At 44.5% G+C, this 24,973-nt stretch overlaps 1 protein-coding gene and 1 non-coding gene across 2 annotated transcripts in view; both read left to right on the forward strand.

Annotated features, from left to right (window-relative positions):
* The first annotated feature begins 4,058 nt into the window (after nt 1-4,058).
* Manba (mannosidase beta) overlaps nt 4,059-24,973 on the forward strand; it is a 90,078-nt gene continuing 69,163 nt past the window's right edge. Inside the window, exon 1 of the mRNA XM_052730996.1 lies at nt 4,059-7,193. Within this exon, the coding sequence (XP_052586956.1) occupies nt 7,017-7,193 (177 nt within the window). The 5' untranslated portion in view covers nt 4,059-7,016. The remainder of the gene's footprint in view (nt 7,194-24,973) is intronic.
* LOC128106791 (small nucleolar RNA SNORA71) lies at nt 19,088-19,220 on the forward strand. Its single transcript, XR_008216839.1, has one exon. It is a non-coding gene; the product is annotated as a small nucleolar RNA SNORA71 (small nucleolar RNA).

A 24,973-nucleotide genomic window follows, 5' to 3' on the forward strand; every position in this document is an offset into this window, starting at 1 on the left:
ACTGAGCCATCTCCAGGCCTCCAAAAAGCTTTTTATAAAAAAAAAAAAAAAAAAAAAAAAACCTAAAAAGGGGAAAAAAATCAAGAGAATATCCACATTATTAGAAAAGAGAAACCAACAGAAGGAGCATAGAAGGTCTGGAAGAAATCAGGAAGTCTTTCTCTTTGGGTTTGGAGGGATATTTTGCAAGGCATAGAATTGTCTTGGTGTGTTTCCTGTTCAGCATTTGAGATATCTCACTCCACGCCCTTTTGCTTGCCTGACAACCCCCAAGAAGTTGGGTATCAGCTGAAGATGACTCTTCTGTAGTTCTAGCAAGATTTTTCCTCCTCTTGCCCTATTGTAGTTTTACCTTTGATGGTTTACAATTAGATTAAGAAAAGCTTAAATATTGATGCCTGGAGCAGGAGGGTGGGGACAGCCTCCAGCCATGTAGGGCTCAAAGGAAATCCATAGAGTTAGCTCATGCTAAGACTTTTTTATCTGAGTGGGTAGGGGAAAAGACACTCACACTCTCTTGGTGGTTTCCTTCTTTATTCTTCGTATTCTTCTTTTCGTTCTCTATTCTGTATTCTTATCTCTATCCAGAAATGTCCCTTTTGTCCCTTTTGTTTTCCTTCTCCTTTATCTTTATTCTTGATGTTCTCCTTCTAATTCCTTCTAACTCTCTCATTCTTGATCTTTTCCTTCTAACTCATTTTAACCCTATCTTCATTCTTTCCCTTACAGCGTATATACCCCAGCAAAATCTTTCAGGCAATATAAAAATTACAATGTGGTTACATTCCATTTTTCAAGTGAATGATTACAATGAATACAAGTAAAAACATGTTTTCCGCCGGGCGGTGGTGGCGCATGCCTTTAATCCCAGCACTCGGGAGGCAGAGCCAGGCGGATCTCTGTGAGTTTGAGGCCAGCCTGGGCTACCAAGCGAGTCCCTGGAAAGGCGCAAAGCTACACAGAGAAACCCTGTCTCGAAAAACGGAAAAAAAAAACAAAAAACAAAAAACATGTTTTCCATATCCCTTAGATGATTAAACATTTTACATATTACAAGTGATAAACAAGTTATCCCCCAAACCCATATACATTCATACCCAAGCAACTTGTTATAAATTAACAGTGTGTAAGCAAGTAAGATAATGCAGGCTGCGTGTTGTGGTTACGAAGGAAGGACCAATCACTTTATTACTGACCTTGAAAGGTAATCTTAGAAGGATTCTTAAAGGAATCACAAATCTAAACTTTTGTATAGTGAAAAAGAACCAGTCGACTCTACTTTAAATCTTATTTAAAAGATACCCACTCATCAATAGTTTTTTTATATCAAGAGATTGAGGGTAAACTTGGGAATATAAGGAATCAATCATCACCTTTGATCACCAACCAAAACTAACAAGAGGTGTACATCAGCTAATAATAATTGGACTGCTTTCTATCTGTTACCTGACCTTAATGAGTTCCTCACTCAATTATATGCCTTTCTAAAACTTTAGATTGTCTTCTTGGGTTTTTTTACCTCAAAGCCATTTGGAAAAAACATCTAGTCTAACTTTTTCTTTTCAAAGCTTTGTTTCAGCTATGATGCACTCCTAAATCTGTGAACACATCTCCCAATATTAAGGTTAAAAGAATTTAAGCTAGCTGGGCTACTGGAACTCAATTGTTTTTCTTAATCATTAACCTATACCACAGTCTATATGACTCCTCTATAGAAGCTTATGTTTTTTAACTGTGTGACACTTCCTTGTTTTATTTTTTATCGTCATTTAAACTAACATTATTATTATCAATTCGACAGTACAGCTTAAGAAGAAATCATTTTCATAGTAATCCACAGGTAAAAATGCAAAGCAGAATGAGATGTTTCCATAAGATAAGTACACTACATTACAGGCCATAGGGATCTCCCCACACACATTTACACCATAAAGAGAGAAAGATAGCAGTGGCGAATATGTAAAGGCACAGTAGAAGCAAAAGCCATTCTGGAGTCTGTGGTCTCAGGGCCTTGTCCGTCCCATATTTACTCATCAGGGATTTTCCTCCTGGTGGGCTAACACCTGAACTCCAATTGCCACCTGCTGCTTGCTCCTCTGACAGGGCCACCAGCACCTAGATATATTTGTTTATTCATTATCATTTATTTCACTCAATGGTCTCTGAGCTTCCTGCATCTGTGGCGTGATGTGTGACCTTAATTCAGGTGAAGTTCTCAGTATTTCCTCACCATATCATGTGCTCCTTTCTGTCTTTTTCCTATGGCATCACTAATTCACGCCTGTAGCGCTTTCAGGATCACTAATTCATGTCTTTTACAGCTTCCATAGCTGCCTCACCACTCTTGGATAGTCTGATTCTTTTCAGCCTATTTATTTTGCTTTAATTTTTACTTTGGAAAGTTTCTGTTGACATTTTCAAGCTCAGAAGTTTTTCTCTCAGCCATATTATATATACTTACTGATGAGTTGATTGTACTCAAAGACAGCTTCTAAAGTGGTGGCAGTGGTGTATGTGTGAGTGTGTGTGTGTGTGTGTGTGTGTGCATGTTTATACACATACACACTGGCATGTGTGTACCACAATACACATAAGAGGTCAGAGGACAGCGTTTGGGAATTGGTTCTCACCTTCCATCCTGTGGGTCAGGAAGCAAATTCAAGTTATCAGGCTTGGTGGCCTTTATCTTTATCCACTGAGTCATCTCACTGGCCCTTGACTGGATTTAGAGTCACCTAGGAGACATGGCTCTGCACAGTCTATGAGGGTATTTCCCAAGAATTTGAGAAAAGGACCATTCTGAATATGAATGCTACCGTCCCAAAGGGCTGAAGTCCTAAACTGAATAAAAAGAAAACCAGAAGCCAGGGAGCAGCAGCTTTCCTTGCTCTCTGCTTTCTTGTTTTGTTTACTTTTCAGTGTATGGGTGTTTTGCTTGCAGGTCTGCCTGTCTGTGTACTGTGTGCATGCCTAGTGCCTAAGGAGGCCAGAGTGGGGCATTGGATCCCCTGGAACAGGACATTCAGACAGGTCCAAGTACCTCCCCCTGCATCAAGGCTGTGCAAGGTGTCCCACCACAGGCAATGGGCTCAAAAATGCCCGCTCATGCACCAGGGATAGATCCTGATCCTACTGTCAGGGCCCCCCCCCCCCCCCATTCTTGATGGGTTTAGGGATTTCTACAGTTGCAGTTTTTGACTGGGGAATGAGTTGCCAAACTCTTTTCTGTGTTCCTAATCTCTGTGAGAAGTTCTATTGGAGCATCCCCACCTAGACCTACAGACTTAATCTTCCTTGCTATTACTACTTTAAATTTTATTTTATTATTTCATATGAATTTATGTCTTGCCTGTATGTATGTATGTGCAGTACATGTGTATCTGGTGCCCTTAGGGGTCTTAAGAGGATCTTGGATCTCCTGGGACTGGAGTTACAGGTGGTTGTGAGCATCTATGTGGGTGCTGGGAACTGAACCCAGGTCCTCTGCAAGAACAGGTGCTCTTAACCACTGAGACAACTGTCCAGCCCAGCTATTATTAATTTTGGAGATAGGTCTTATGTAGCTCAGGGTGGCCTCAAAATCCCTATGTAGACAAGGATGATCTTGAACTCCTGATCCTCCTACCTCTGTCTTCCAAGTGCTGAGAGTACAGGTTACAGCCAGCCACAATTAACCTTCTGATTATTTAAGACTTCATGGCCTGGTGAGAGTTAAGTACAAGCACCAGTATGGCCACTCCCTGATAAATAAAACCTGTGAGTGAGGACCAGCAGTGTAGCTTAGTAGTAAAGTACCTATGTAGCAGGTCGAAGACCCTAGGTTCAATCCCCAGTACAGAAAACTAGAAACAATCTTTGAGAGAAACATCTGTGGCCTACTGGAGAGAAAGCAGACACTGGATCTAAAGGAGAATATCCATCCACTCGATATATCATTATAGTTTTACTTTCTTATTTTTCATATAACTTAAAATATGTTTACTGTGTGTGTGTGTGTGTGTGTGTGTGTGTAGGGGGTATTGTCACAGTGCACAGGTGGAGATCGGGGACAAGCTGTGGGTGTTGGGTCTTTCCTTCCACTATGTGGGTCCCAGGAATTGAACTCAGGTCATCAGGTTTGGCAGTAGGCACCTTTACCTGCTGAGCCATCTCTCCGGTCACCCTTTTCCTGTTACTTTTATAATTATCACATGGAATTAGAATATCCTTGTCCTTGTTATACCACAAAGTTCTGTATTTAGTAATTTAATGTATTTAGACATGAAGGATATGCTTTTACACAACAAAGGGCCAAAGAGCCTTTATTGCATGGTCCTTCAGGATGTTGACCCTATGAATTTCACCTCTGGCAAACTTCTTGATCTCTTTAAATCAGGGACTATCATTTGTCTTACATAACTGAACTTTTGGAAGGCATCAGACGAGATGGTGAAAATGGAATCTGTTTACGCCATGTACATTTACAAACACTCATGACTATTAAAGTTAAAACTGCATTTGGTATCCCAATTTTAAATTGCATTGTCAAGAAGCTTTATGGTCAAATAAGATTTATTTCTTGAGGTAATTATGAAAAAAGAAATGAGTCTATAAGAAACTAAAGCCCAACATGTCCTGTGTGCCAATCCCAGTTTTAGAAAGGACATTTTTGATGGTGTTGATTCTTCATGGACACATGTGATCCAAGTGCCGTGTGGGAAGGCTGGGATGGGAAGAAGAAGGATGCCTCTCTTTTTATTTTCCAAGAAAAACGATTCCTCTTAAACGTGTAATAGAAAGGAGACTCTACCCACAGGTTGGCTCAGGTGAATTTCCCTTTGATTTGGTTGGATTCCTGGTACGTCCAGGGTTTATGCAAAAATTTCTTTGCCAATCTGGTTGCCAAAAACTCTGTTATTAAGTGTTATACAGACCACAGCTGGCCATTTAATGCCACAAAACATGGCATCTTATGGAGTTCTAGTCATGTCAAAGGGAAGTTTGCCCTGGAGATTTAGGAAGGTTTGAACCAGCTAGAGCCTTTACCATGGAATAAGAGCGGATCTACTTAAAGGCAAGTAGCAGCCAGGAGAGCAGAGAGGGCTTTGAGCTTGCCTGCTGTGATGTGACAGGTAAGCCAACTGACCTCTTTGGATTCAAATCTCTCAGCTGAGATCCATGGGGTGGGGCTGGAAAACCTGGGTCTCCTAAGTCAAAATACCAAGGTTTTAAAAATGCCAATTCTGTGCTAGCAGATTCAGTTGATACCAGAGTGGTGAGGCGGGGGAATGAAGACTTATTTTTTTGAGAGGAGAGCTCACAATAACATGAACAATGTAAAAATACTTTGCACAGTATGGAATTCCCTCTGAACTCTGAGAGTTCAGTGTAATAACAAATCCACTGGGAAAAGGGGGCGGGCAGAGGAGGGAGGTCAGGCAGCATATGTGACTATCAAACCCAAGAGTAAGGCAGGATATAATGGGCAGGGGACGCTAAGTGGGCATGGAAGGAAGAGGGACCCTTTAACCAGGAGTGTAGTTTAAGTTACCTTGTGGTCCCAGGGACTGAATGGAGGTCTTCAGGCTGAGTGGCAAGCCCCATAACCCAGTGAGCCATCTCCTGGGCCCTATTTTATAAGCCTGTAACCCCGAACACAACATTCCAACAACCTTATAACCTCATTTATTGAAGAAAAATTCTTTAGATAAAAATAAGCATACCAATGTATCTTAATTTCCTTTTCTTTTTCAGTTTTTTGAGGCAACGTTTGGCTCAAGCCCAGGGTGACCTGGAACTTCCTCTGTATCCCAGGCTAGCCTCAAACTAAAGGCTATCCTTCTACCTCAGTTTATCGATTGCTGGAGTTACAGGTGTAAGCCACTACCCACACCTGCACCTCCCTTAATCTTTCTTTTAGACAGTGTAACTTCCAAACCCAGGCTTGCTTTCTGTCTTGAGAAGTCTGAGCCTCCTCAACTGGACTTTGTCATGCTTTCTTAGGCTTCTCTCAACGCCCTTGCTTAAGCTAGAGACTATATTTTCTTGATAACCAAGTTTTGCTTCACATGGACTTTCTGAAATTCTTTTCTGTGGCCTAAGATCCTGGTTTCACCTGAGTGGAGATCTCTGAGAAGAACTCAGGGGTTGATGAGATGGCTCCGCAGTTAAAGGAGAATGCCTCCAAGTTTGACACCGAGTTCCGTCCCTGGCATCCGCGTGGTGGAAGACGAGCACTCCAGTAAGTTCCTCTGACAGTCTGTCTTCTGACCTCCACACGCATGCTGTGGCAGGAATCCCCTCCAACCATGAAATTAATAAGAAAACAAATATGGGATGTTTTGTTTGTTTAAAAGAAGAATTGTGCCTCCGAAATAATTGTCTGCATTTTTTAAATTCAAGAAGTGGGAATTCTGTTGCTTGCCCAATCCCACTGCAGCGAGGGAGGGGATTTCAGACTCCCCTGTAGCACTAATGCAAGTTCCTGGGAACCCCAGGAGGAACTCCACAGGGTTTAGGACATGACGCAGCCGAGGCTAACAGGGAGTAGTAGATGGAGCGTTTCAGTTAACCGTGGAAGCAACCCTACGAGTTTATAGTTAGCACTGTTTAGTCCCAGCAGGTTCATCGAGGGGGCGTTCAGCCTGGCAGACCCTGTGGCCTGGGACCATCTTCCAGGCAGGCGTGGCGGGAGGGCTCCCCGTGCAGGGTGTGCGCACGGTTGAGGACGCGCACCTGTGGTCTCCCAAATGGTCAGGCTCGGCTTCCCAGGCTTTTCTGTCGCTTTGCTGTCCCACTTAACAGCGTCGACTTGAAACGGGAAGCTGGAGCTGCAGAAGCGCGCAGGCCGCAGCAACCCAAGCCCTGAGCTCTGCCTCCACCCGGGTGGCGGGTCCCCGCCGCAGTCCCTCCCTGCAAGGGTGCAGGAGGTGCTCAGCTGACCTGGGGGCGGGCCCAGACTCTGGGCGGGGACAGAGCGGCCAAGCCTTGGCGAGGGCTGGGGCGACACTGCCGGGTCTCTGTTGCTAGCCGTCAGCATGCATCTCCACCTGCTCCCGCTGTTAGCGCTGTGCGGGGCGTGCTGCGTGGCGGCGGGTCCTAGCTACAGCCTGCGGGGCAGCTGGCGGGTGAGCAACAGGAACGGCTCCCTGAAACTACCGGGGACCGTCCCGGGCTGCGTGCACAGCGCCCTGTACCAGCGCGGGCTGATCCAGGTAGGACTCGCTGCCACCCCTCCATGCGGTCCAGGTCGGTCTGTGCTGCTGTGGGCAGTTGGGAAAATGGCCTGGCAGTGGGGGTTCAGGCCAGTTGTGGACACTTAGCCACCCTCACTGGGCCATCGGTGACCCTGAGAGGCGGAAGTTGCCTATAGAAAACAAACAGCACGTCTGCTGTCTGCTTGCTGAGGTGATTCTCGACTCAAGTATTCGATAAGAGGACTTACCTCTCTCTAAGGACAGGGTTACTGTTTCAATCATCTGGACGCTGGTAGGAACCCTTAGTTAGTCATAGTTCGTTGACTATAGCGTCTCGGGTTTTCGTGTTCGCTTTGAAGCCTCGGGGAGTGTGGTTTGAAATAAACTCAAGGGATTGGGAAGTCACGAATAAAGTTCGGTTTATTGGTGCTCATGTACAGCCTGAATATTCGGGGTTGTGTGTGAGTGTTTTGGGAATGAAACCCAGAGCCATGCTAAGCACACAGGTAACTGTATCGAACTACACCCCAGTCCTAAAACATAAATAACGTTTGATTTTTTTTAAATGGGGTATATTCATCCAACAGTGTAATGGGCAGTGTCATTTTCATGCGAGCGCACCATGTATTCTGCTAATACTCACTTTTTCTTTGTCTTACCTCAGTTGATCCCTCGCTCTTTCCAAGTAGTTTCGTTCTATTATTGTGTCCTATATACATATGCGTCCATAGATTTACAGCTGGACTCAACATGAGCGAAAACACGCCATTTCGTATTTGTCTTTCTGAGTCTGGTTTATTTTACCTATGTGATTATTTCTATCTCCATTCTTTTTTGACCAAATTTCTTGGTTTTGTTATTCTTAACTGCCCCCACCTTTTTTTTTTTTTTTTTTTTTTTTTTTTTTTTTTTGGCCTTTTGAGACAGTAGTTCATGTAGTTCAGGCTGGCCTTGGACTCCTAATGAAACTGAGGGTAACCTTGAACATCTGATCGTCCTGCCCCTGCCTCTCATGTGCTGGAGATACAAGTGTGCATCACCATGAACAGTCGAATTACATTTTTCTTTATGGATAAGTGTGTGTGTGTGTGTGTGTGTGTGTGTGTGTGACATTTTCTTTATCCATTTGTCTGTTAATGGTACCTGGGCTGATTCTGTCACTTGGCTATCGTGCTGCAATAAAATGGACATGCAGGTATTTCTGCAGTATGTTGCCCTAGGATCCTTCAGGTACATACTGAGGAGTGGTACAGCTGGATTGTAGTGTAGGTCTAGTCTTAGTTTTTTTTTTATTTTTAATTTTTCTTTATTAAGAAATTTTCTACTCACTCCACATGCTATCCACAGATCCCCCCTCCTCCCTCCTCGCACCCCCAGCCCTCTTTCCCAAGCCACCCCTCATCCCCACATCCCCCAAATCGAGGTCTCCCATGGGGAGTTATTTTTATTGTTTTTGAGACAGAGTATCACTATTTTTAATGGTTTGAAGAACCTCCATACTGATTTGCATAGTAAACCTGCATAATTGTGTGTGTGGTATATGTGGACACATTTGTCTGTACTCACGTGTGTGTGTGTGTGTGTGTGTGTGTGTGTGTATTATGTATGTGTACATGGAAGCCAGAGAGTGAGGCTGAATGTCTTCATCAGTCATGTTTACCTTATTTTTTGAGACAGGGTCTCTCACTGACTCCAGAGCTCAACAATTGGCTAGATTAGTTGGGCACAGTATCCACTCTCCCATTGCCAGGCTTACAGATGTGACCTGAACTCTGGTCTTCCTTGTGAGACAAGTACTTTGCCAGCTGAACTATGTTCCCAGCGCCCGGCCCACATAGCTTTTAAGGTTTCCCAGGGTATGAGTAAATGTGACATTCCTTTCTCAGAGCATTAGAGAAGATGCCCAGTATCACACAGCAGCCAGCTGACAGAGGTGGAGTCCTAACCCAGTCTGGCCTTGACTCCATAGCCTAGAGTTGGCACTACGAGCTAAAATTAGGGCATTTTGATAATCATACCTTTTCTTGTTTGTTTGTTTGCTTGTTTATTTATTTATTTATTTATTAGCTTGATGCATTGTCTCATGAAGTTGCCCAGGCTGGTCCTGAATTCATGGGGTATCCCAGGGTGACCTGTAACTTGTTATCCTACACACACACACACACACACATACACACACACACACACACACACACACACACACACACACACACACACAGAGTCTTTGACTGTTGTGATGACATTTGTAGTTGCCCTAAATGCTAAAGTAGTCAAACTAGGATTATGTAAAATTTCTGATTGGGTACACATGTCTGTCTGTCTGTCTTTGTGTTTTTCATCCCATATATCAGAAAGAAAGTGAATGTTATAACTTAGGTGTACTTTTTAGGTAAATCTTTCTGAAACTTAAGTAGTGTATTCTTGGTTAACAGATTATACAGGGGAAGGTAAAAAGTGACATGTATCATGAAAGTGGAAAGGAGTGACTGGAAGGGAGAGCGCACAAGGGAGGAGGGGGGAGGGGAAGAGGGGACAGGAGAGAGGAGGAGGGGATGGTGAGGAGGGCAGGAGGGGAGGAGGGGAAGAGAAGCAATTAAAACAAAATGTTTGAAAGAAATGCCAGAATGAAACCAAATTCTTTGTATGCAAATAATAAAAACTGTAAAACCCAAGTGCATGTGGCAGGCCGCAGCTTACTGCAGGTTCCCATCTGCAGACTCTCAATTTGCCTCCTTTGACTAATTGAATTAAGCCACCAGGAAATCATAACTTTAGCAAATCAGATGATTGTCCAATAGGGCTACCTACCAAGAAAAAACTCCGCTAGTTCTGACTGCAGACATTTGCTTGGGTTGTGAAATAACTAACTAACACTTCTTCATGGGGGTAACTGACAAGGCCTTGCAACCTCTTCACAGGTTCTTAGAAAAGCCAAATTCAGATAAAGGGGATTGGAGTCCTTAGTGGCAGGGAGATAGGAGAAGGGCCGTTGGTGAATTGTGGAAGAAGACTTTATCCAAACTGAGTGAGGTGACATTGCTACCCTGTGTTATTATAACATCCCTGTTTGGTGTTGACCTTGAGAAATAGTCTATGGTTTGGCACAGACACTGGACCAGATATGAACTTGAAACTTATCTTGGGAAAGCCATTTATTTCTTTATCCATTTGTCTAATTAATTACCCTGTATTCATTTAGTGCCTCAGATTGTAGCAGACACTGTTTTAAGTGCTTGAAATACAACAGTAAAGAAAAAGTTTTACTCTAGCAAACATTCTAAAGACATAGTTAGTTACCAGGTTAATAAATTACAATATAGGGGGTATACTGAAGAAAAAAATTTAGCAGATAAAAGGCAGAGAAGGCTAGAAAGTTGCTAGTTTTTTTATTTTTATTTTTATTTTTTATTTTTTTGGTTTTTTCAAGACAGGGTTTCTCTGTGTAGCTTTGCGCCTTTCCTGGTACTCGCTTTGGAGACCAGGCTGGCCTCGAACTCACAGAGATCCTCCTGCCTCTGCCTCCCGAGTGCTGGGATTAAAGGCGTGCACCACCACCGCCCGGCCGGAAAGTTGCTAGTTTTTTAAAGATTATTTATTTGTTATTTATTATGTACACAGTGTTCCACCTGCATGTATGTCTGCAGGTCAGAAGAGGGCACCAGCTCTCCTTGTAGATGGTTGTGAGGCACCATGAGGTTGCTGGGAATTGAACTCAGGCTCAGGACCTCTGAAAGAGCAGCCAGTGCTTTTAACCTCTGAGCCATCTCTCCAACCCTTGGTTTTTGTTTTTGTTTTTTTGTGGCTGGAGATAACCATTTTTATATGGATTTTTCTCAGCAGAGAACTTTTTCATTGTAGAGGAGACGGACATTTTTAGCCCGGGAGAGAAAAGGGTGGGAGTGGGCCAGAAGGAACTGACATGCCTCACAGGCTCCATCCATAGTAGGCAGAGCAGAGAGACCAGGAAACTCAGAGCCCTGGAGAGAAGATGAGTTCCAAGATCACCAAGGTGTGACCACAAATGGAACAGTTTGGATTTTCTTCTACAGATGGGAAACTGTTGAGTGCGTTGGCTTGGAGAAGCGTAGTTGGTTTTACCTTGGAAAAGGCCACTGTCCTGGCTCCTGTGCTCACAGATGGAGGGAGGCATGGGGTCAGCTGTGGGACACTCGCCATCTTGAGGCCTGGGGACTTCTGTCTTGGAGCAGGGAAATGAAAAGAATAGTTCTGTGGATTTGTTGTTGTTGTTGTTATTCTTGTCTTGTGTGTGTGTGTGTGTGTGTGTGTGTGTGTGTGTGTGTGTGTGTGTGTGTACACAACTTGCAGAAGTGGGTTATCTCCTTCCCACATGGATTCCAGGGATCAAACTCAGGTAGTCAGGCTCGCAGCCAGTGCCTTTATTTACTGAGTTATCTTGCTGGCCCTCTCTGTTTTGTTTTCCAAAGCAGGGTTTCACTCTGTAGCCCAGCATGGCCTTGGATTTGCAGGCGAGCTTCTTCCTTAGTCTCCCAAGTGCCAGGATTCCGTGCCAGCACACCTGACTTGAGTAGTTTGTGGGTGCATCTATTAAATGGAGAACCAAGAGCTGGGTTTGTTTATAAACTGGATGTGAGCAGTAGTACCAAGAGGAGCCTAAAAGAGCATCAGTGATTTGTACCTGAGCTCGTGGCTTGTATTTACAGAGCGGCTCTGTGACCGACCTTGGCTGTCTCAAAGCTGACTGTCCAAGAGTTTCCTCCAACAGAATCTCCAACCCCTAGGTGTATAGGCATAAGGGAACTTAGTCATTTTTATCTAAATAAAGACTGATGGAGCTGGCTCGCTGGCTCAGTGGAGTCATTCTCCCCGTTGGCTCCGTGGAATTCTCCCCGTCTCCCGTGGGTTCGAGGAGGAAACCCTGGCTGTCAGGGCTAGCACAGCCACACCTTTGGCCCCTGAGCCATCGCCCAGCCCGGTGCAGTTCCTCGCTGCCTGCCTTCCAGATCACCAGTTTCTTTCTCAGAAACAACCACAATTAACAACGTCTTGTGAACTCTGCTTTATAGACATATGTAGGTATGCATCTTATCTAGATGTGTCTGTCTCCTCCTCCCACAAATGATGACATTCTATGACCATTATTTTATACTAACATGTCACTTGATAAGTCTTAGAAAGCTTTCCAGATCATTATGCAAATAGAAATGCTAGCTATCACGACTGGATGCTCATTTTGTGCCAAGAACAGCTCCAAGCAATTTTACCTCCCCAGTCTTTGTGATCCTTGAGAAATAATTTCTTTCTCAGAGGAGGGGAAGGGGGCATAGGTGTGGGGTGCATGGGTGTGGGGCTAGGGGTGGGGTATAGTCAGGCTTTCAAAGCTGCTTGCTTGCTTTCTTTCTTTCTATTTGTTTGTTTTTTGAGACAAGGTTTCTTTGTGTAGCCTTGGTTGTCCTAGAACTAGCTCTGTAGACCATACTGGTCTCAAACTCACAGAGATCTGCCTGCCTCTGCCTCCCAAGTGCTGGGATTAAAGGCATGTGCCACCACTGTCCTAAACTTTATTTCTTTTTAAGAAAATTTCATTACATTTTTATTTATTGCAGGGGTGTGAGTGATGAGCCATGGGGTACATATAGAGGTCTGTAACCAGAGGCTTTTCTCCATCCCATCCCATCCCACAGCCACTTTTAAATAATCACTCAGAGGCCTATATTAATTATAAATGCTTGGCTGGTGGCTCAGGTTTATTACTAGCTAGCTCTTAAATTTAAATTAACCCATTTCTATTAATCCATCTATCACCACATGGCCCGTGCTTTACCACTTCTTTCACATCTTGCTTCTTGGGTGGCTTGCAGCATCTGCCCCCAACTCCGCCCTTCTTCTCCCTGTATCTCTGCTTGGATTTCCCACCTGGCTCTATCCTGCCTTGCTATAGGCCAAAGCAGCTTCTTTATTAACCAATGGCAATAAAACATATTCACAGAATACAGAAGGGTTATCCCACAGCAGAGGTCGATGACAACTTGCAGGAGTCAATTCTCTCCTACTGTGTGGGTTCTGAGAATTGAACTCAGGGCCTCAGGTTTGATGAGAAGTGCCTTTATCCACTGAGCCATCTTGCTGGCTCTGAATGTATGTTTTCTGCCCTTCACATATATCCCACAGGCAGTCTGGCTAATTCAGATGTTCAAAACTGACTAGCCCGCTGTCTCTTACACCTTGACTTCATGCACCTCCAGGCTTCATTCATCTCAGAAGCAGCTGCTATCTCTATGGAGGAGGCCCAGCACAGTCCAGCCCTGACCCTTTTGCTGGTTAACAATTGCTTGGGGCATCTGTCCTAACCTTCATGAGCTCCAGCACCAGAACTCACTGCTGCACTACAGTCAGAGGTCTAAGACCTTATATCTGTGACTCCTGTTGCCCCTTGCAGAACCCTTGGCATAGAGTAGTAAACTAAGAAAATGGTTTGTGTTGTTTTCCCTGTTAAATTGAACTCACTTTGGTAGAAAAATAAGAGGTCTCTTTGAGTTTTAGTTGCTTTTCATCTAGAGGTCTGGTCAATGGAAGCAGTATTTACAAATAGAAGGACTTTAGAAATACAGTTTTCAGATTCACTCTTGGGCTATACCCATGCACCTTGGGTAAAGGTAAATATGTAAATGTCCTGGAAATAAGGACTATAGGTGAAGATGAAAGTTGACAATGGAGCAACTGAAGTTTGGAGAACACACCATTTTCTGAATGGACCTCATTGATACCTTCATGTGGTTTGCATTAGCTTAGCATCCCATTGATATCAGCACATTAGTACTTAGCACATGAAAGGTTATATGCACACATATATTTGTGATTTTTAAGTATCTTGTTAAATGTCTGTGTGTATACTGCCTCTGTGTGTGGTACCCATGGAAGCCAGAAGAGGGCATTGGATCTTCTGGAGCTGGACTAACATGTAGTTGTGAGCTGCCAGATGTGGGTGCTGGGAACCAAACTTGGGTCCTCTGGATGAGCAACAAGTGTTCGTAACAACTGAGCCATCTCACCAGCCCCCTGCATCTCTGATTTCTAAACCCTAATAATTGAATGAACACCGTGTACCCACTCTCCAGCTTCTGCGCCCACACATCCCTGTGCAGTCACCTGCCCACTCCCCAGTCCCAGCGCCTGCCTTTCCCGCCATGCCCGCTGGCTTTGTGGCATCTTGGAAACACAGAAGGCTCATTTTGGCTCCTGGTTTTGCAGGCCTCATTTCAGATCACTCGGCTTTGCTGTTTTAGGCCTTGGGGGCATGGCATGTCATGTCATGTGTCAGTGTGTGACAGAGCCAGTGTTCATGCAGGTGGAGAGGCTAAGGAGGAAAGGGGGAAGCCGAGGTTCCTCGCTGTCCCTCTGACAGTGTTTTGCTGTGTAGTCTAAGCTGATCTTGAACCCACCTCGCCATTTACTCACGGCAATCCTCCTGCTTTAGCTTCTCTAGTGCCCGCATTATAGGCACGTACGTACCACCACACCCAGCTTTGTTTTTGCCTCATTTTTTTTTTTTTGAAACAGTATCTCATTCTGCAGCTCAGGCTGGCCTGGATCTCACTAGGTAGCCTTGAACTTGCTGTGACTTTCCTGCCTCAGTTTCCTAAGTGATGAGATTACAGACATGCAACACCACATGCTACTTCACATGGTAAGATGATGTAAGTATGATAACTATCAACTGCAAATAGCTTCCTCAGGGACTCACATATGACATGGCTGTCTCATGGCTCTTAATTTGTACTGACACTGTAATTATCAATAGTGTCCATGACGCTAGCCTAAGTGCTGGGTCATGGTTAAGCATGTCGAGCCAGATTTTTCTGGGCTGAGTCAGTGTTCCATTGTTTCACAGCTGTTTGACTTTGAACCTCCAATTCTGCGGTAGCAAATGGGACTGTTAACAGTACCTGCCTCTTAGAGCCACAGGCAGCATCTTCTAGCTACTGCTGCTGTTGCTGCAGATTTCACTGGGCAGAAATGTGTAGGACCTTAGAAAGTCACTTCACCTCCTGGAGCTCTAGGCTTCTGCCTCTACAACTTGGTACTCAGCAATGCATGTTCCTTATGTAGATGTGAATGCCTACCTTAAAGGCTGGGCTATATCAGTCTGGGGACTTGTGGGTTGCTTAGAAACACAGCAGCTTGCACGACTCCGTTTTGGTCAGGAGAGGTGTCCCTGAACTGCTGTTCACTTTAAGCAGGACTCAGATTTTTAATGTGGCTCAAAGCAGGTCAGCTAATCTGGAGCCAAATTATGTTGCTTGATTAACATTTAGAATAGCTATTATAAATATAATCTAAGCCTCTGAAACATTTTTCATAATATATTCCCTTACTAAGAACCAAAAGTGATTTTTTTTCTTTTACTATTTTATTTTAGCATATGGGCACATTTAGTGTGTGCATGTGTGGGATTCAAGCCTGTACTCTATATATGTGTATTTTTAAAAATCTTTTCTTACTTTATTAAAGTTTTAAATTACACATTTGTTTATTTTGTGTGAATGTGTTTGTATGCATGTGGGCATGTATGTGTGCATCATGGTGCACGGGTGGAGGTCAGGGGACACCTTGTGGGAGTTCATACTTCCACCTTGTGGGTTCTGGGCATTGAAGTCAGGTGGTCAGGTTCGGCAGAGGGCACCTTTAGCAGCTGAGCCCTCTCACTCGCCCTACTTTATTTTTAACCGGCATACAACGTAAGAGGTTTGCTCTGGCATGTTCAAGAGTGCCAGGTTTGGGTGTTCCTTCCCCCTCCCAACTTGTCAGGTCACATGTATTCTATCATTCTTCCATCCCTTCCCCAAAGCCTCTAACCCCCTCTCATGGACCCCTTTCCAGTTTCCTGGCTTCTACACTTTTTCTCCCGCATACATACACATAAGCAAACATTAATCTCTAGGATCTGCACAGGAACATGCTGTGTTTGGCTTTCTGAGCCTGGATTTCCTCACTTGATGTAACATTTTCCAGTTCCATCCATTTTTTTTGCTGCAAATCTCATTTTTCTTTACAGGTGAGCAAAGTTCTATTGTGTATATATGCCATATTTTAATTATCAGTCTTCTGTTGGTTGACGTCTAGGATGATTTAATCTCCTTGATAGTGTGAATAAGGCAGCAGTAAACATCGATGTGCAGAATCATGGTCTATCTGGGTCATATGGTAATCTGTGTGTAGCATTTTGAGAAGACTCCACAGTGGTTTCCACAGTGGCGGTACCGGTTCATATCCTCACCAGCAATGACCTTCTCTCCCCACATTCTCACCAGCATTTGGTTTATCAATGATAGCTATACTGATGACTTTTTGAATTAAATTTTCAATTTTCAGTATTTACTTATTCATGGGGGGGCGGCAGTTGTGCATATCTGTGCCTGACTGTGCCATGGCCATGGGGCATGCCTGTAGAGGTCAGAGGTCAGTTCTCACCTTCCGCTGTGGAACCTGGGACTTGAACGCAGGCTTTGCAGTTTGAGCAGGGGGAGCACCTTCGCCCACTGAGCCACCCTACCTCCAAGTACTTGCCATTCGCATCTCCCTGACGACTAAGGAGGCTGAACACTTCTAAAAGTATTCGGTGGCCGTTTACATTGCTTCTTTTGAGAGCTGTCTGTTTAGCTCATGGGCCCATTTGTTGACCGGCAGTTTTGATGTTTGGTGTTTAATTTTTGTAGTTCTTTATATAGTTAGCTATTAACAACCCCCCCCCCCCCCCCCCCGGAGTGTATAGAGCTGACAAGTTTTGTTTTCCATTCTGTAAGCTGTCTGCTTCCTTTCTTCCTCTGCTGTACATATGCCTTTTAGTTTATGTGGTACTGTTTGTCCAAAATGGATCTGCTAACACCAGGTTACTTCTCTTGCAAGAGTTCAAGCAGAGAGGATGTTGGAGTAGGAGATGTTTCTGGTTCCTGTGACCAAGACCCTGACATAAAGCAATTTAGGAGGCTTTACTTTGACTGACAGTTTGAGAGGTAGAGTCCATGGACTATGGATTAGGTGCAGGGTGGGTATGGCTGAATTCGTGGGGCGGGAATATGTGGCTGAGCCTCTCCTCCTGTGGGCTGGCCAGGACACAGAAAGCAGGGGACGCTGGTGGCTAGTTGGCTTCCTCCTTTTCCTCTTTTTATTCAGTCTGGAACTCAGTCTGTGGTATTGCCCACATCTAGGGTGTATCTTCTCTTATAAACCGATCCTCTTGCTTCACTAATGTCACAAATGTTTCATAGTTCAATCAAGTTGACAGTCAAAATTTGCCATTATTGCACTGACTCGGGTGATCTAGAACCTTCTGTCTTTAGGAAAAACTCGTCTATTTGAGTATCTGTCTGTGCCCCTAAGTTTATTTGATTATGTGTAGTGAGTATGAGTAACTATTGGTCTGGTCTGTTGGGGCTCCATCCAAAATAATGGCCTTTCTAATTTTTCTTAATATAATAATTTTAATTTATTCATTGAGAACTCATTTTGATCATACCCATCCCTGACTCCACTCTCCAATTCTGCCCCCAGATATTCTCAACATGTCCCCCTCCCAACTTCATCTCCTCCTCCTCCTCTTTTATAAATAACCCACTGAGCCCAGTTAGTGCTGCTTCCACACAGATAAGTGTTGGGCATCCACTGTACCCAGACCCCAAGAGAAAAATGACTTTTTCTCCTAGCAGCTGTAACTACCACTCGCTCCTCAGCTAGCCCTGGGGCCTTGTGTACTCTTCCCTAATTCATGCTAGAATTTTGACCAGCATGATTTTGTATAGGTCCTATGAAGGTAACCATAACTACAGTGAGTTCATGAGTACAATGGCCATGGCTTGTCCAGAAGACAGCATTTCATAGCTCTCCCCTCCATCTTACATTCTTTCCACCCCTTCTTTTGAAATGTTCCTTGATCCTTGGAGGAGAAGGTTTGTGGTGGTTTGGTTCAGAATCACCCCATAGGGTGTTTGAATACTTGGTCCCCAGTTGGTGGAATTGTTTGGAAAGGATTAGGAGGTGTGGCCTTGTTGGATGAGGTGTGCCCATGGGGCTGGTTTCAAGGTTGCAAAAGCCCACTCCATTCCCAAGGTCTCTCACTCTCTGCCTCATGCTTATGGATCAAGATGTAAGACCTCAGCTATTGCTCCAGCACCATGCCTGCCTACCTGCTTGCTGCCATGCTCCCCACCATGATGGTCATGGAATCTAAACTCTGGAACCATTAGCCCCAGCCTTGTCCCTGGTGTCTTATACAGCAATAAAGACCAAGGCAGGGTTTGATGTAAATGTCCTCTTTAGGACTGAGCACTCCCTAGTCACTTGTTCTCAGCACTTTAGCCAGTTGGAAGTCTCAGCATGAACTCCCGCCATTTGCGAATAGAGGCTTCGGTGCCAAAGTTGAGCATAGCACAAATCTAAGTATGTATGGCTTTTCTAGACATGAGAAGGTTTTAGACCAGGTTTTCAGTACCAAACAGGCATTTGGTCCTGTGGAGCAGGGCTCAGAACCCAGTCAGAAAGTGCCTGGTTACCTTCATAATTGTCATGCCACCGTTGTACCAGTGGGCATTTTTTACCTGGTAAGCTGATACTGTAGCATGTTTGTGGCATCTTAAGAAATAGGGTCTTACCATCTGTTGAGAGTAGGTTTCCAAGGGCAATGGCAGTAGTGTTGTTTGGGAGGCCTCGAGCCTCCCATAATTTTTGCCAAATATCTAGATATGTCCAGGCTGTGGTCCATGGGCTACAGTTGCCACAAAAATAACTATGAGTATGGTCTAACACAGAATTGAAAATTTATTTAAAACTTTATGAGACATTTTTGTGTGACTTGTTTATTTTCAGTTTGATTGCACAGTTCTTGAATGTGAACTTCGATGATTACATTATGTTACAATATCAAAAGATTGAAATACCCCCACATTCGAAAGCGATCTTGGCTGCCTGTGTCCCAGTCATTAGTAGTATAGGGAAAGGATACTGAAAGATGTGTTCCCTGAGTTTGGGGTGTTCTGTCCTGACCCCTCCAAAGCCTGGAACTTTCCCATCTTCCCATTTCTCTCTGCCAGCTGGTATACCAATGTAGCTGCATAGTTAGTGCCAGGCCATGTCATGACCAGGTCTGTACAGCTTGGTGTCCTGTTTCTAGAAACTCAGCTGGTCTCTGCCCTGTGTGGTTAGTAACCCTCAGCTTTCAAGCAGAGGCTGGAACAGAGTGCTTACAAAGTATTTATGGATCAGAGAGCCAGTTAGAGAGCATGACCACCCCATGAAGTGTAACTGGAGACACCACCCACTCAGAGCATCATGGAACAACTTACTTGTTTCAGTAACTGGTTCAGGCATGGGAGATTCCATATAGAGTCTTGATAGTAACCCCTCAGAGGGTTATATCCTGGCCCTGTGTCCATCTGCTAGTGTCTGGAATGACAAGAACTTTTCCATTGAATTTGTAGCTAACTTCTGCCATCTCTCCAACTGTGCTTATAGACTAGTTTTTTTTTCTTTTGTTTTTTAAAAAGGTTGGTATATGGCTGCCAAGATGGCTCAGAGGATAAATGTGTTTTCTGCCAAGACTGATGGCCTGAGTTTAATCCCTGAGCCCCATACAGTGGAAGGAAAGACCCAACTCCAAGTTATTCTCGGACTTCCACACGTGTGTCATGGAAGTTGTCACCCCGCCTTCTCCTCCCGACATAAACCAGTAAAATGAAAAAGTTGGAATCCTACAAGTGGGAGAAATTACCCTGTAAATTCTGTTTGTGTAGAGAGAATAAATCTAGCATAATTTATTCTTCTTGAGCTTACCATGTAGTTTTCTACAAGTAGCCGAGAGACAGGAAGGAGATCCAAGCCCTGCTAGACAGATGGCCAGCTAGTCCTGGGGCTCAGGATGTTGAGGTACTTGGTTGAGCCGCCCTCACAGTTCCCTGGTATTTTTTTCCTGATATTTTTAACTATCTTGGTTTAAGTCCACAGAGCAGTTATAAATAGGGCTGAGTGGAGACACTTGGACAAGCTAATAATTAAGCTTCTCTTCCAGCCTGTGTCCTCAAATATTTATCTGTGTTTATTCACTGGAGAGGCTCAGTCCTGTATTCAGAAAGAGCAAAAAAAAGGAAGCAAGGTAGTTGTGATTGAAACACACCATTTAGCAGAGCCTCACCATTAAGCAGAACTTAAAATAAAAACCTGTTTGGTAGCATTAAATTTCACGTATTACTTTCTTCCACAGCAGCTTGTCAAATCACCCTATTTAGGAGCAATGTATCACAGATAGGAATCTTGATCTTAGTTTACTTCTCTGGGAATACTATGGTGCTTCTTTATGGGTGGGAACCCTGGACAGTGCCCAGATGGCCACTACCAGTCAAGCATGGTCATTCAGCTCTCATTTCAATGGAACTTAGATGACACCGGCTTTTTCTTCTACTCCAGAGATGCTGCCCCTGAGGAAATAATACCCAGCCCTGTCTTAGTTAGGTTTCTACTGCTGTGATGAAACACCATGACCAAAGAAACTTGGGGAGAAAGGGGCTTATTTCTGGATTATGCTTCCACATTATAGATCATCATCAAAGGAAGTCAGGACAGGAACTCAAACAAGGCAGGAACCTGGAGCCTAGAGCTGATGCAGAGGCCATGGAGGAGTGCTGCTTACTGGCTTGCTTGCTCCTTGTGGCTTACTCAGCCTGCTTTCTCGCAGAACCTAGGATCAACAGCTCAGGGGTGCCCCCCCACCCACAATGGGCTAGGCCTTCCCCCATCAATCACTAATTATGAAAATGTTCTTCAGGTTTGCCGACAGCCTGATCTTATGCAGGCATTTTCTCAGTTGAGGTTCCCTTTGTTTTTGTTTGTTTGTTTGTTTGTTTGTTTGTTTTTGAGACAGGGCCTCACTATGTACCTCTTGCTATCCTGGAAATCACTATGTGTTGCTGGGTCCTAATGATTAATATAGACCAGGCTGGTCTCAAACTCACAGAGATCCACCTGCTTCTTCCTCCCAAGTACTGTGATTAAAGGCATACGCCATCACACCTGGCTGAGGTTCCCTCCTTTCAGATGACTCTAGCTTGTGTCAAGGTGGTGTAAAACTACTCAGCACACACATCCCGGGTTACAATCCACTGAGTGACGCTAAGGCAAGAACTGAAGCACATGCATTGGAGGAATGCCGCGTACTGGTTTGCTCCTCGTGTCTTGCTCTGTCTGATTTCTTACACAAGCAAGGCCACCTTCCTAGGCATGGCATCACCCACAGTGGACTGGGCCATCCTACATCAATCATTAATCAAGACAGTACTCTATTGGTGAAATTATTAAGGCCACTCCACATAGTTAAAAGGGAGGTTTATTTAGTGATGTAACTTACAAATGAAGGGATAGGTAGGTTGCAGGGTCTGGGGAAAACATAGCGCAGTCACAGCCCAGTGGTGTTCTCTGGAGAACTCTGCTCGGTCTACCTCCAGCGTCCAGGGTCCAGGAACCAAGAGAGGCGGCGCATCCGGATCTCGGGTCTTCAGGGTTCTCTCTTGGCCCCATCTTGTAGGCGTGACAGTTACCGAAGCCTCAATGGGGCTTGGAACTTCCAGATCAAAGCTGGAATGGCGAGCCAGGCGGTGGTGGTGCACGCCTTTAATCCCAGCACTCGGGAGGCAGAGCCAGGCGGATCTCTGTGAGTTCGAGGCCAGCCTGAGCTGCCAAGTGAGTTCCAGGAAAGGCGCAAAGCTACACAGAGAAACCCTGTCTCGAAAAACCAAAAAAAAAAAAAAAAAAAAAAAAAAAAAAAAAAAAAAAAAAAAAGCTGGAATGGCTATCCACTACAGTACTCCACAGCCTTACCTACAGGGTAATTGGATGGAGGCATTTTCTCATTTACAATTCCACCTTCCTAGAGATGACTAAGTTTGTGTCAAGCTGACAGTTATCAGTAGCCCAGGCACCTTGCCTGGCAGAGGCCTCCCCAACTTCCTTCTCTGTAGCCATGGTTATGTTCACGGGTGACCTGTGTGCCTCACCAATTGCTAGTCACTGTTCACACCTACTACTACTGTTGGTCCTGTTTCCTGAGGAACAGCCCTTCTGAGGAAGGAAAGGTGGGGAATGGGCAAGAAAGAAGGACCTAGGGATGATGCAAGAGAGAACTTGGGGCTGGATGTTCAAATAGAACAAAATCTGTGAACACGTGAGTAGTCACTCACCTAGGGCCGGGGGTGGCAGATGTATGTGTAAAACATCTGAACATACCAGGCTTTGGGGACCATTTGGTCTCTGCCACTGGAGCATGAAGCAGCCATGCATAATGCATAAAGCATGGACGTGGCTTAAGCTCACTAAGGCTTTCTTTGTGTGTGTGGTGTATGCATGTGTATGTGTTTATGTGTGTTCCTGTGTGTTGATACAAGGTGTTCTTCTATCACTCTCCACCTTACTATTATTTGAAGCTTAAGAAAAAAATTACATTCGAATTTAATAGAAAATTGGTACAGGATAGGTGAAATTCTTGACAACTAGCAGAGATAAAGAAAATGTCATGTCTTTTAAGTTCGAAATAGATTATTAAGAATGGAAAAGGTACTCCAAAGAACAGAATGGAAGTGGGTGAACGGATAAAGAGCACCAATGCATCTGGCTATGTGGTATATGGTCTGTTGACACTTCTTTCCATCCTGTTCACACACGGGAGTGCACACACACATGTACACATACACACACGTGCACTCACACACAGATACACACATTTTGTGCATACTCTGTTTTTTCTTTTTTGGTTTTGAGACAGGATTTCTCTGTATAGCCCTGGCTGTCCTGGAACTCACATTGTAGATCAGGCTGGCCTGAAATTCACAGAGATCCACCTGTCTTGTCTCCTGAGTGCTGAGATTAAAGACGCATGACCACTGCCTGGCCATACTCTTATTAGATGACATCAGGGTAAGGAATGGCTTTATCTATCTCTTCAAAACTGGTGTCTTTCATGTTGCTATTGATGCTACTTTCTCCGGTTCCTACTCCCCACCTGGGAGCTGGGATCCCAAAGTCTTTTTGGGGTGCAGAAGGGTGATGATTAATCATCTTCTGTCACTACTTTCATATTGATGATGGGCATAGTCCTGCCTAAGAGGCACTGTAAGATTCTTCTATTTTATTTGTTGGGTGGAGAGGAGGTATTGGGTTTTCAGTCATAGGAATTGGCCAGGAACCCTGTTTCATGGGGGTTCAGTAAGAATAACATGATTATGCCAATCGATGACTTTAGGAAGGGTGAGATGCGGGAAAATCATGGACATGTTTGTTTCAGTAGGTCATCCTTCCTAGCTTGCCCTTGAGGTGTGGCCCTTTGGACTGTTATATATTATGTGGAGAGATACAAAGAACAATTTGAGGGGATCTGATAGTAGCATAGATTTTAAATTTTTATGTATTTATCTATTTGTGTGTGTGTGTGTGGTGTGTGTGTGTGTGTGTGTGTGTGTGTGTGTGTGTGTGTGTGTGTGTGTGTATACACATGCACTTATGTGAGTTTATGTGTACTACTTATGTTCAAGAACCTGAAGAGGCTAGAAGAGGGCATTGGGTCTCCTGGAGCTGGAGTCACATGTGGTTGTGAACCAGCTGATGTGAGTGCTGGCAACCAAGCTGGGGTCCTCTGCAGGAGCAGTAAGAACTATTGACTGCGAGCCATCTCACCAGCCCCAGTGGATTAGATTTAAAAGAAAAATAATGCTTTAATTACTGATTGTTCTAGATAATAGATTTCTTCCTTCTTTCCTCCCCCCCCCCCCAAGGTTTCTCTGTGTAACAGTCCTGGCTGTCCTGGAACTCACTTTTGTAGACCAAGCTGGCCTTGAACTCACAGAGATCCACCTGCCTCTGCCTCCCAAGTGCTGGGATTAAAGGTGTGTGCCACCACCGCCTGGCTAGATAATAGATTTCTATAAGTATTTTTTCTTTGTATTAAAGTCAGGGTTGCTATGACTATTCTATCTGGTATGTCTATAGCCCTGGAAAGCTTGACTCATTGCCCTTTAAAAAATGTTTAGATTTAAAAATTTTATCTTATATGTATGAGTGTTTTGCCCATATGAATGTCTATGCACCACATGTGTGCCCAGTGCCCAGGGAGGCCAGAAGAGGGCATTGGACCCCTTGGAAATGGAGTTACATACAGATGGTTGTGAGCTGCCATTTGAGTGCTGGGAATCAAATCCTAGTCCTCTGGAAAAGCAACAAGTGCTCTTAACTGCTGGGCTATCTCTCCAGCCCCCCCATTCAGCTTGTATGGGGGTGCTAAGGAATCAAAGTGAGATCCTCATGCTTTGCAACAAGCCATCTCCACACCTTTAGTTATCAGCCTATGGTCCTTGTCTGGCTGCCACACAAACGCAAACCCATGGGTTGCAGGTTGTTAACGTGCATGAGACGGGAAAGCTGAATCTTGTAAGTTTGGTAGTGAGTGTACTACACCCAGGCCCTTCCAGTGCTCACTCAGGAAAGCATGGAAAAGTAATTTGGAAATGCTTAAAGACTCCACGGAATGGGAGTTTTGCTAAACTTTGGGTAGTAGAGGAGATGTGCTCCCCCTGGAGGCCATCTGGGGTAGTGGCAACAGTGACCAAAAAGAACTGGGCCATGGGAGAAGGCATAGCTTCTGGTTTTCATTTGCTGTCAATACTGGGGAGGTTCTGTGTTTGGTTGTAAAGGAGGCATCAGGGCCATTGAGACGGTTCAGTGGATGAACGTACTTGCTGCCAAGCCTGATGGCTGAGTTCAGTCCTTGGAACCCACGTGGTGGAAGT

Source organism: Peromyscus californicus, unplaced genomic scaffold, assembly GCF_007827085.1.
Source record: "Peromyscus californicus insignis strain IS unplaced genomic scaffold, ASM782708v3 Scaffold_9__1_contigs__length_137607984, whole genome shotgun sequence".
Lineage (NCBI taxonomy): Eukaryota > Metazoa > Chordata > Mammalia > Rodentia > Cricetidae > Peromyscus > Peromyscus californicus.